Source organism: Pipistrellus kuhlii, unplaced genomic scaffold (genome assembly GCF_014108245.1).
Source record: "Pipistrellus kuhlii isolate mPipKuh1 unplaced genomic scaffold, mPipKuh1.p scaffold_m20_p_12, whole genome shotgun sequence".
NCBI lineage: Eukaryota > Metazoa > Chordata > Mammalia > Chiroptera > Vespertilionidae > Pipistrellus > Pipistrellus kuhlii.
Window position 1 is genome coordinate 1299104 of NW_023425427.1, and position 12455 is coordinate 1311558.

Here is a 12455-nt window from a genome sequence, read left to right on the forward strand (position 1 = left end):
TCCCCTGAAAAGTGGGTCTCATGAAGCCTCAGTGCCTGAAGTGGAGACCTTCTCTCGAGGTGCCTTTCAGCATTGAGACCCACTGAAGACCTCTGGCTTCAGGGGCTTGGATTTTAGAGGGTTGACATGTTGACACCTGTTTTGGAACTTAGCTATAATTTTGTACTGATTATTATATCCTAGCTCACCCCAGCCCCCTAGCTCTTCTTTGGGATGGTTAGCCAATTATGATGATATAGCCTGGATGATGCGAGAAACAATAACCAGCTAATCGTTAATTCCTATTACTCTGTGGTTATGGTGACCTATCCAGTGCTTACTCTGTGCCAGATTCTGTTCTAAGTGCTTTGTATACAGTGTCTCATCTACCTTCCCAGTAACTCTGTAAAAGGGAGATCATCTTCCCTATCTGCCAGGTGAGAAAGGACTGGAACTCAAAGAGGCTGGGAGATTTGACCAGAAGCCCATAGAAGGTGGTAGGAGTTGGAGTCCAGCTCCCATTTGACAATGCCTGGTTTCAGAATCCCATGTGTGTTAATTAAGTCCTTACAAAGTCCAAATTATAAAGGAGGTAGGGGTGTGTGTGTGTTTAAAAATATATTAGATCACGGCACCACATTAAATTGGGGCTCTAATTTTCCATTCTGCCATCAGTCCCTGAATCTAGACCCTTCATTCAGCAGCAGGGGGATGTACCACAGGGGAGGAAAGACACTCCCTAACCTCTGCAGAAATCCCTCCCCCTCCTCTGCTACTACCTCACTGGGAGCTCAGTGCTGGGTTTGGGAAACCTCATGTGACACTTCAGAGCAGGCTTTCCAGCAGCCCGTGGATTTATTTATTTTTTCTGTGGCAATGAGAAGTATCAGGCTTTTGGTCCAGCCTTGGCCTCACTTCCACTTAAAAATGGAAGTTTTGTAAATGAAGCTTCCTATGTATGTATTCAATTTGTATTTCATAAAGCCGTTATTGTCCATTAAATAAATACCATCTGATTGTTGGAAACCTATTGGAGGGTTAATTGTTGTGTAATGAGATATGGCTCTATTTTACAGTGCCCTGTGTTTCAATCAATATGTTTTTAATAACCAATAGTCAGTTGGTACTTGAGGCTCATACAATAGCTATTCTGTTCAGTCTAAGACTTCATAACGGAGTTATCATATGTTAAATTAAAACTGACATTTTAGAAGCATGTCTAATTAAGGTTAACAGCTACGTAGATCATAGTCTATGGCTGAAGGAAGTCAGTCCACAGTTCAATAAATTGTTGTAAAGAAATGGAAATATGTATGTCACTTTCCCATACAGACAGTTTATATTCCAAAAACTGGCTTAGTTTGAAATACACAGTCTTTGATGTCAGGTTGTATGTGTTCCATCTCAGGCTTACCAGTCCAGTCCTTGGGCCCTTGGGCAAGCGATCACGCCTCTCGGATTCTCTCTGGCCCTCTGATCTTCCATAAAAAGGTGCTAATCATGCCCTCTTCACTAGAGTTTTGGGGGAATTTCAACAAGATGACCTCTGTGATATGCCCAGCACGCACATTCTGTGTTCAATATATATCAGCTCTCATATTGTACAGTTCCCAGAGCTGCTTAGCTACTTGGAGATGTTCTTTTCCTGCACCATCTCTGGTGTTTTCCACTACATCCATCAATGCCAGCCTCTCGCCCCTGGCCATCCTCTAGTCCTCCTGCTGTTGCTCACATCTGTGGTCTCAGAGAATACAAGAGCTTTCCTTAAAACAACATGTTCAGATCCTCCCACAGCCTGTGTCCTCACACATGGGCAACTGAATAAATAATTCAGGGCCACCCCCTGGCTTTCCTAACTTCTTTATTTCTATCTGTCTTGCAAACATGTGTTGACTGGCTGGTTTCAGTTATCTGAACAATTGACTGTGGCATATTAGGAAAAGCACTGAACTGAGAATCAGATCGGGGTCTGAAGGCTTTTGGATCTTACCCATGCCCTCTTCCTTAGCCTGTGTTCCAATCTCAAAGCTGAAGGGTGCTAGCCTTTCTCATCAGCATTCTTCTCCCAAATCCCAGAACACAGACAATCACTTGAGTGACTATTTTTTTTAATATATTTTATTGATTTTTCACAGAGAGGAAGAGAGAGGGATAGAGAGTTAGAAACATCGATGAGAGAGAATCATCGATCAGCTGCCTCTTGCACACTCCCTACTGGGGATGTGCCCGCAACCAAGGTACATGCCCTTGCCCGGAATCGAACCCGGGACCTTTCAGTCCTCAGGCCGACGCTCTATCCACTGAGCCAAACCGGTCCCGGCTTGAGTGACTTATTTTCTCAAATCTCCCAAGGATGTTGTATGACTAGTACTATTCTAGATGCACAAGAGAGAAGTTAATCCACTAACATACAGTGGATGTCTGAGTGAATCATTGTCCAAATAGGACTTTATACAGTAATGGAAATATTCTCTACCTGCCCTGTCGATATGGTAGCCTTTAGCCAACTGTGACCATGGAGCACTTGAAATGTGACAGATGGGATGGAGGAACTGGGTTTCTAAATTTGTTAAATTTTAATTGGCTTAAATTTAAATAGCCACATGTGGCCAGTAATCGCCATATTTGACAGCATAGACTTGGAGCTTAAGCACTGACTCTCAAGGTACCCAGATATAAAAGAGGATCTCTTTCAGCATTAGTGTCCTGTATTTCTATGATTTTGATGTGTGTGTGTGTGTGTGTGTGTGTGTGTGTGTGTCTATAGTATCTCTGTAGATACAGAAACATGAAAATCAAATAAATGCTAAAGGTAAGAAACATGCATATACATTCCCTGGATGTATAGAACACTGCCTGATTTTGATAGAGGCCACAAAATCTATGGTTTTTCAAGCTATGGCCTTAGGATGATTACTTTGTACTAATGAGCCCTAGTTTCCTAATCTAATATCCTGACTCTTGGGTGGCCAGTGTTTAGGACTTGTATAGCACTAGCCATCAGACGTTGTTCAATGACATCCATTGAATGTATAGGTCAGTGGTCCCCAAACTCATTATTCAACAGAGCCAAATATCAACAGTACAACAATTGAAATTTCTTTTGAGAGCCAAAATTTTTAAACTTAAACTTTTTCTAACGCCACTTCTTTAAAATAGACTTGCCCAGGCTGTGGTATTTTGTGGAAGAGCCACACTCAAGGGGCCAAAGAGCCACATGTAGCTCGCAAGCTGCAGTTTGCCAACCACCGGTATAGGTCAAACAATGAATGAACATGTGAATTGATGGTTGAATATGAGGGAATACACTTCATGGAGCTCTGTGAAAATAAGGCACATTGCTGTCAGGTGTATGATTGTTTATTCATCATCGAAGTATTTATTGGAAACCTAGAATGTGTCAAGAACTCAATGAAGTGTAGGTTACTATATAAATGTAGTCCAGAAAAAAATTAAAGAAACAGAAAGAAAGACTCATTGGCCATTTAGATCACTGTGGTTTCTGATTCCATCCCGGGACATTTGTAATGTCATTGTCATCAGGGGCATTCAGGTGATGCAGAGCTGCTCTGCATTGACTGTGTTCACTGTAATGGAACTCTGTCCTCCATAGTGGTGCTGAGCAAATCTTTCTCTCTTCAGTCATTGTTTGTTTATTTGTATAGTTGTTATTATTGCTAATCCACATTCAGAATATATAGAAAACTCAGAAAACCAAAATAAATAAAAATAAGGGATCATCTTGTGTTCCACCACATGGAAATTACTTCCAGTAATATCTTGTCATGTTAAGGTTATTGGAACAGCATTGAAATTCTGGCTATAAATTCAATTTTGAATATGACTTCCACTTAACATTATAGCTTACATTCTCCATGAAGTTTCATCATCTTTATAAATATTTTTGGAATAACTACTTACCATTTCATTGAGAAATTAATCTTAGGTTATTTAATTATTTTCCTATCTTTGAATATTTAGTGTGCTTCCTACCTATGTATGGTTTTATATTTTCAATGATGAAGCTAAGGATGTAAATTCTGAAATTTGAAGAAGTAGTCTAGGTTAGTCAGGAATCTTAGCAATTTTTCTGAATGACTAGTATTTACCCATCCATCCATCTATCAGTCCATCCACCCAATTACACATGTTGACATTATAAGGGGCATGGCTTGCTCAGCTTTAGGTTTGGGGATGAGCTCCCTGGCATCCGTGTGGAGGAGGAATGGGAAGCATCAGCAAACTGTGGCATCCACAGCACACTCTTCCATACCATGTGAGTCCAGAGGCTGCAGAGCTTCCCTGTGAAGGGAAAGCCCTAAGGCTACCCCATTGTGTTCTTGCAAGAAGCCAAAGGAGGGACCTTCTAGGAATGACGAAGGAGTTATTGGCAGGATCATTGCATTTTGAGAAATAATGGGTCGGGCTGGCACATTTCTTGGCATCTTTCTTCCTTTCCAGTTCCTTTGCAGTGGTCACTCAGATTTGTGGAATTTTGGGTCCAACCTAGTACATGAGGGTTCATCTCTCTCCCCTCCTGGCAACTGCCTCTCAAACATTTGCCAAGTCTGGAGAACAAATAGGATCCCAGAGGCTGTTGTGGCTAAAGAGAATTTGGATCCAGATACAAGACAGTAGACAGTAGGGGAAGCCATCATAATATTCCACTTCTGGGGCTAGTTCCTCTGAGGGATTGGCTTGCCCCTTGGAAAGCTGCTAAAAGGAATGAAATGGCATGGCAAGGAAACAGCTTTTGAGTGTTTAACCAAGGAGTGACTCATCCATTCCCAGAATGTCAAGGCTGGAAGGTTCTCTAGTTATCTTCTCGTTCAGCCCACTCATTTTTCAGGTGGAGGAACTAAACCCTGCCTTCTTCCTATCTAATACCTGGGACACAGGATGGTGCCTGGCACATGGTAGGTACCTGATAAATATTGGTAAAAGGATAAAATTTCAAGTCAAATGGGGCGACTGATTTTCTCAGAACTACACATCAGATTCTCAGTGGAGGTTTGGGTGGCTGATGGAATTATGATTCCGCAGGTTGTGAGTGTGTCTTTGGCCTGTTGATTTTATGCTCCTTGAAGTTAAAGAATTGAATACATCATTGAAATGGAAGCCACTTAGGCCCCAACAAGGTTCTTGCTGGGCAATAGGGAGGACTTTCAGTTACAGTCATATCCTGGAAGCTTTGGCATGCATAGTCAGGAAAGAGGATAACGTAAAACAGGTGTGTCCTCTGTTGCCTTTGGCCTAGGGAAGTCAGGGGCTCATTCAACTGTTCCTAAGTCGGTGTATTTTCCTTTTCTCCTTGGCCTCCTAGAGAATTGGGATCAGCATGTGACCTTTGCCTGGAAGGGAGGATCCTGGTGCAGTATGCCATCAATGCCTCCTCCCCGATGCCTTGTGGCCCATCCGGACACTGGAGTCCCCGGGAAGCAGAAGGTGAGCCAGCCTGGAAGCTCACAGACAGGTTGGGTGTGAAAAGAACACCTCTTTTGGTCCATATGGAGTGTTATGATTCCAATGATCTTTTCTCCATACCATCTCCTTGGATCTTAGATTGCCCTGCAAGGCCAGTATTTTTAAGTTGTAACATTTTTGTCCTTTTTTCTAGCTTGATTGAGATATAATTGACATATAACATTGTGTAAGTTTCAAGTGTATGATGTCATTATTTGATGCATGTATATTACAAAGTGATCACCACAATAAGGTTGGTTAACGCGTGCATCACCTCACCTACTTAACCTTTTATGGTGCCGGAACATTGAAGAGCGACTCTCAGCAACAGTAGAGTATCACTAACTGTAGTCACCATGCTGCAGATTAGAACCTCTGAACCTTTTCATCTTCCAACTGGAAGTTTGTACTCTTTGCCCAACATGAAGCCCAATGCCCATGCCTTCATTTAGCACATGTCCTTTGAGTATCTTCCCTGCCCTACGTATATCATCCCTCTTTACTTATAAGGAAACAAAGGCACTGAGATATTAAGTAGGTGCCAAGGCCACACAAAGACAGGTATGCATCTATATTTACCTCCAGAACCTGACAGGTACAAAGTCATCTGAGGATCAGTGCACATGTGGGGGCTTTAAGACATCAGTATCTTGGATTCTTTCTTAATTATTTATGGGAATATCCAGGGCATTATCACAGGTGTCATTACTTTTCCTTTCAGTTTCCCCTTCTTTTTGGGATCCATTAATCTGCAAGACCCTTGAGGGAAGCATCTCATGGTTGCCGTGTTATGGGCTCCACCCATGACCAGACCATTCCCTGGTTAGGGGGAGTCTCCTAAGCCTCCCAGTGGCCAATGATCTCTGTAGTCCCATACAGTACCCTTCGCTCCCAGGTTCACTTGGTTTTCCATAAAAATTAAGAGAGTACCTTTTGCTCAATATTTTATTACTCTGTGACCCTGAAGCAAGGCTGCTTGGAACTGAGACTCATAAACTATTGTCTATTCTCTTTCCTTCTGCTGTATCTGTTGCCTAGGGATCAGCTCTAGTTGCTGAAGCCAGGCTGAGAGACAGGACCCCCTATTCTCTTCTCAGGCATCGCCTTGGCCTCCCTCACAGGCTTACACTGAGAGCACCCCCACTCCCAATCCTGTTGCTCCCATGCAGGTCAGCAGTCTCTTGGGGGGGACACCCATTCCTCATAGGGAAAGGAGTCTGGTTCCTCATTGAGGTTCAGTGAGAACTCTGTTTGCCTCTATATTTTTAGAAAGAAAGTTGAAAAGAAAAAGGAAGAGGGATCAGAGAGGCAAGTGACAGAGAAAAATGACAACACTACACTTAATCTTCTGAAGTAGCTTAAAATAAAAATGAGAGTCAAACTCGGGAACTCTAAACAAGCCCATCTGGAATGTGAAGCGAGAGGGATTCTGGAAAAACCCTCAGCTAACCCTCGCAGAGTCACAGGCCCTCAGGCGTGGAAGGGATGCTCGGGGTCACCCAGCCGGGGTTCTCACCCAGTGCAGGAAGCCCTCGGTGCCCTCCCTCACAGAGGCTGTCCTCACACCAGGCTCTCCTTGCACCAGTATTTCCTGGCCTTCCTGTTCCAGTTCCATTTGTTAGAAAGTCCTTCCTGAAATGGGCAGTCAGGACCTTTCCACCCAAACCTAAGCCATGTTGGGTTCTCACAGGAGAAAGTATATGTCTCTAGCCAGATTGCACTTTCTGTGCCCACAGGGAATAAGCCAGTCTCATCTATAACCATGGCAGGGCCTGTATGCCAGGCTCTGGGCTGGACACGTGGGCAAGCCTGAGCCAACCATAATAGAGGAGAGTCAAAGAAGTAGATGGATAATCACCATCTGGGGTGATGAGACCTGTGCTAATGGAAGTAGGGAGCACTGGTGGTGGTGGTGGTGGGGGGGTTGCGGGAGCAGGAAAAAGGGGAGCTGCCTCATAAACGGAGCCTTGGACTTCTTGGGAAATGTCACCACACCAGCAAGCAAGGTGCATTGGAGAATGTGAAAAACATTTGGCATCTTTTAAATCGATGGTTTCCTCCTGGCATCTGAAGGCTTAGGTCATTAGGGTTCCTCAAAGTCTAAAATTATTTTCATAATAATACATGACATGGTTTACCTTTTTCACTCTCACTCTCTCCCGAGAATGTCGTAGCACTTTCCGGCAGCTCCATGGAATGTGATGTTATTACTGCTCTGATAGCCCACGGAACACATGCTTGTGTGTTCTTTAAAGTTTCTCAGCTTTAATTTATGGTACAGTAACTGCTAATGGACATGACCCACCTGAGTGAGAGCTCTGCAGTAAGGCTGGAAGAGCTCAGATGGATTTGTAGCGTAAAGAGCAAGGTGTGGAGTAGGGAGATGTGGGGTTGGGTGAGATATATACCAACCAGACGAGGAGTGGTTCGGGTTTATGCCAAGGGCAGGAAGGAGACCCCACGTGCCTTGGCAAGGGTCTGCGATCTGGTGAGATGCACATGTTATAAAGAGTGCTGGGATCCTCTGGAGCAGAGAACGGGGTTGTGGGAAGCATGCTGGAGGAAAGGGAACGGCCCATGAGTGGTGCAGGAATCCAGGAGGGGTGCAGTAGTGGCCGGATGAGGTTGGTGAAATGGAGAGATGTTTGGGAGGTAAAGTCAGTAAGACTCTCCTGAGACTTCTTTGGCTAAAATCATCTTGGATTGTTCTACCATTTGTGTGAATGACATAATTTCCAGACATCCCCACATACCTCTATATAGCCCAACCATCGATTGGTTCCGACTATTTCTGGTTTATCCCTGACCCTCTTAAAGCCTGACATGCAGAAATGGGTTCACTGGAAACGCCAAGACCCCTGGTTCCCTGAGCTGACTCCGGCCTCCAAGGAACCCTAGCAGCCCCCAGTTTCCTTCAGGTTATGTAAATTCAGCGCAGGCAGGCCAGGGAAAGACACTGTGCTTTTTTTAGAGCATCACATCATAGGCTCTGTGATCCCTTTGGCTCAGACTCTTTTTAATATCCTTGAAGAAATAAACTTTTCCATGAGCCAAACTCTGTAATTTATTTCTCAACTCATTTTCATCCTATTTATCTTTGTGTGTTTAAGTTTGTGGACTTCCCAAACTGACAGAAAACTCCGAAACCCATGAGCGATGCCAGCCATATATTTGGGACTGGGGTAAGAGCTGGGGATCAGGATGGAGCGGGGTAAAGAGGGCTGACCTAGGCTCCAACCTGTCCATCAACGTGCTCTGTGCCCATTAGTGAGCCATGGAGCTTCTTTGAAGATAGTGTCCTATCCACAGAATGAATGCCTGTTCCAGCTCCAACATTTCAAGCAGTTATAATTCTTTTAAATCTATTAGAACAAGACAGAAGGCTCCTCATTTAAACATATTTATTGAAAGCCACCATATGTTATCAACTCCATTCCATGAACTTCAGGTAAATACAGTCATAGGAATTCTTGCCTTTGTCCACAGAAAGTGGTTATAGTCCAAAGAAACCCTGTTTTCCTATCTCTTTAGCAAAAACTGTATTGCATAGATAAATTTCTTCTGGAATATTCAAGAGCACACTACATTTGTAGCCCAGAAGTTAACTAGCCAGATCTGACTGCCTGAAATCCCAATTAAGATCACTTATGCGAGTATATAATACATTACAAGCCTTGGGTTTTCTATGAGAGATTAACACATGGCACTGTTTTCTTTTTTTCTTATTTGCATGAGTTTTTCCTCTTTCTGCCTAGAATATTTCAGGTGCACTGAAGAATTCATCTGGAAAAAAACTTGGCTCCAAATTTTTATAACCATATTTGTGTCAACAGCTGCAATCTATATGCACATAAATATAGAATAGGTGTCTGAATAGATCTTCATAAATGTAAATTTAAATCAGCATAAGTATGTATAAATATAATTTACACACATATTTGGCCTCACTCCTAGTGGCCAACTTATATAAACATGTGACTTTTCATTTAGTCACTATGTACATAAAAGGCTATATATTAAAATGAAGTAACAGTACCTTTGTGTTTTTCCCCCTCCTCCTTCCCTTTTCCCTCTTTCCCTCTATTCCTTCCTCCCTCCCATCCTTTCTTCATCCCTCAGTTTCTTTCCTTGTCTCAACTTTTCTCCCTGCCTCACCATCATACATGCTATCAACTTTCCCATCTGTGTGCATTTTTCTCCTTAGGACTCAGGGTTTTCCTCATCTGCTGTGATGTTCTCTTTCTCCAAGGCACAGCTATGCATTCATTGCTGCTTTGGTACAGATGTCTGATAACTCGTCACTAGATTGGAAGCTCCATGAGGGCAGAGACCACATCTTTAGAAACCTGTTTTCTCTGGGACTAGCCAACCCTGACACAAACCAGGCACTCAATTATTAATCTTTGAATACATGGATGGATGAATGGATGGCTGGATAGATGGATGAATGAATGGATAGATTGGGGGATGCATAGATAGATGGATGGATGGATAGATGGATGGGTAAATGGGTAGATGGATGAATGGGTGGATGGGTGAAAAATGGATAAATAGTATCTATCTCTAAAGAGTGGTTTTCCCAAAAAGATAACTTTCATTTGTTTGATTAAAATCCTTCAGTTGCTCCCATCTCTCTCAATATGAAGTTCATTCCCTTAAAGTGATATGTGATTCTACTTACTTTGCCAGCCTGACCACTTGCTGCTCTCCCGTTGCTCTCGAAACCATAGTCATCTGTACACATATTCTCTATCCACTGTTCTCTTGGTTTGGAATGCGGCCCCCACTTGAGCTTTTCTTGTTAATTCTTCCTTACTTGTGAGAGCAGAGCTTGTGTGTGTGTGTGTGTGTGTGTGTGTGCACACGCGCGTGCGCATGCATGCACATCTATTATGTATTTGATCCCATTTGAGTTTCACGGAAACCCTGTGAGGTAGTATTACAGTAGGTAACACAATGTGAAGCTGGATAGCTGATATTTTAACCCAACTTTCATGGCTTCAAAGCCTGGCGTGTTGCCCAGACTGACAGTATCACAGAATATTCTACTCCCCATCAGGGAATTACTTAACCATCAGAGTCTCAGTTTCCTCTTCTTTTAAATGAGTTTCATAAGACCTGCATCATACACTTATTGCCAGGATGAAAAGAGCTGAGGCATGTAACGTGCTTGGCACCACACCTGGCACATATTATAGAAGGTGATCAATCCATGAAGCTGGTGTTACCGAAGGGATTGCTGCTTTGGTGATGAATTGGACTCAGGGACGCTTGAGGTTCTTTTTGACTTCTAAAAGTTTGTCTCTGATAACTAAACAAGCAGAAACCTTGCTAAGATTTCTATTCCTAATGCACTTGCGCATAATAAATGACTAGGCTCACCTTTCTGTCCTTTGGAAAAGCATTTGGCCCTTCTGTTGATGAACAAGAAACCATAGAGAAAGCCTGAGCCAAACAGATTTGTCATCTTTGCTCTCCTATGGCTCTCCACCTCTGACAGTCATCTTCTCCAAGGAAGGGAGAAAGACCCCTCCATCCTTTGCCAATTCCAGGAGAAAGCCCATGGAGTGAGTGGAACATTCACCTGGCACTCACCCTCACTCAGCAGGCTCCTGTAGTCCAGGGGCGATTCACTTCTTCCTTAACTTTACCAAGAGAGAAGATTCTTCCTGTAACATTTATGTACTAAGTATTCATTATGTTCACTATATTTGGACCAGGCCCCATTTTAAGCAAAGGCTGTATTGTATTGAGTGAAAAAGAGCTACAAAATAGAGACAAAAATGATAGGGATCCTGCAGGATTTTGATGATGAGCAGATGCATTAATTAATGGCTATGGAATGTGCTTCAAATATATTAAAATGCTACCCTCAATAAATGTTTTTGAATGAATAAGTGACATGTGTGTGCCAACAACCCACGAAGTCAAGAAAATCAGGAACTCAGTGGGATGGAGTGGAGATGGCAAAAAAGGCTTCAGTGTAGGTGGGTAATGCCTTTGACTTAAATGACTGATTGCTTCTAGCTAGAATTTGCTGCAACAGATAAGTGAATCTAGCCAAGGAAGAGCAAAGGGAATCTTAGAGCTGTGTCCATCTCTCCTTGTTCTCATGTGTTACATTTAAAAAGGTTTTTGTGCATTTTCCTTGTTCCCTTTTTTCTTTTCTCTCTTCTCTTCTCCCTCTTCCCCCCCCCCCCTCTTCTCCCTTGGTGGAAAGACACAAGGAGATTGAAGGCATGTATAACCTTCACCTGAATGTCTTCTCCACCTCAGATGACTTTCTGTTTTTCATTTCACAGTGATTCCTGTTATGCTGTAACAGCATCCCCACCCTCCACCAACCACTGATGCTGGGGTGGGGGGGGATGTGACAGATAGAACAGCTTAAAGTCTTCCATCCTACCCTTACTAACTGATCTATATCTCTTGCTACACTCCCTTAAACAAATTAGAGCCAATCATTACATTGAGCCCTGATTGTTATTCTCAGAAGAGCAAAGGAGAGCTCTTGAGGGTCTAGGACTGATGATCTCAGTGGAGAAAACTTCAGAAGTCGATGCAGTCTGAGATCAGTGGGGATGAGGCATTGTCTCCAAGAGGAAAAAGCAAAAGAATCCCTCCTTCCTTCTCCTAGCTCCTCACCCAGCCCTCCCCTTTTTGAATCAGACTGATCAGCATGGAGAAGCTCAGTGGTGTGGGATGACCTCATGTAGAGAAGGGGAGGAGGAGAGATAAGTTGGCTCCAGGGCTGCCTTTCAGCTCTGTCGTTTATGGTTCTGGACAGTTTCCTCCCAGAATCCTCAGTCCAAGGATCAGAAAGTTATCTGCACTAACCTCCTCTTTGCTGAAGGTTTCTGACCCTTCTGTCACTCCAAGCAGCTTGCATCAAAGGCAATACCATGAGGAATCTAGTTTATTTTAGTGGCCCCTGCATCCGGTAGTGAAAATAATGAGTATGAACTTCCAGCAGAGCCAACACCGGCTTCCAGTGCTAACCTTTACACTTCAAG

General features: G+C 43.2%; 1 protein-coding gene across 1 annotated transcript in view; it reads left to right on the forward strand.

Annotated features, from left to right (window-relative positions):
* The window catches only part of PAPPA (pappalysin 1), a 215893-nt gene that overhangs the window by 66889 nt on the left and 136549 nt on the right, over nt 1-12455 (forward strand). The window contains exon 6 of the mRNA XM_036432813.2: nt 5303-5424. Coding sequence (XP_036288706.1) covers nt 5303-5424 — 122 coding nt within the window. The remainder of the gene's footprint in view (nt 1-5302; nt 5425-12455) is intronic.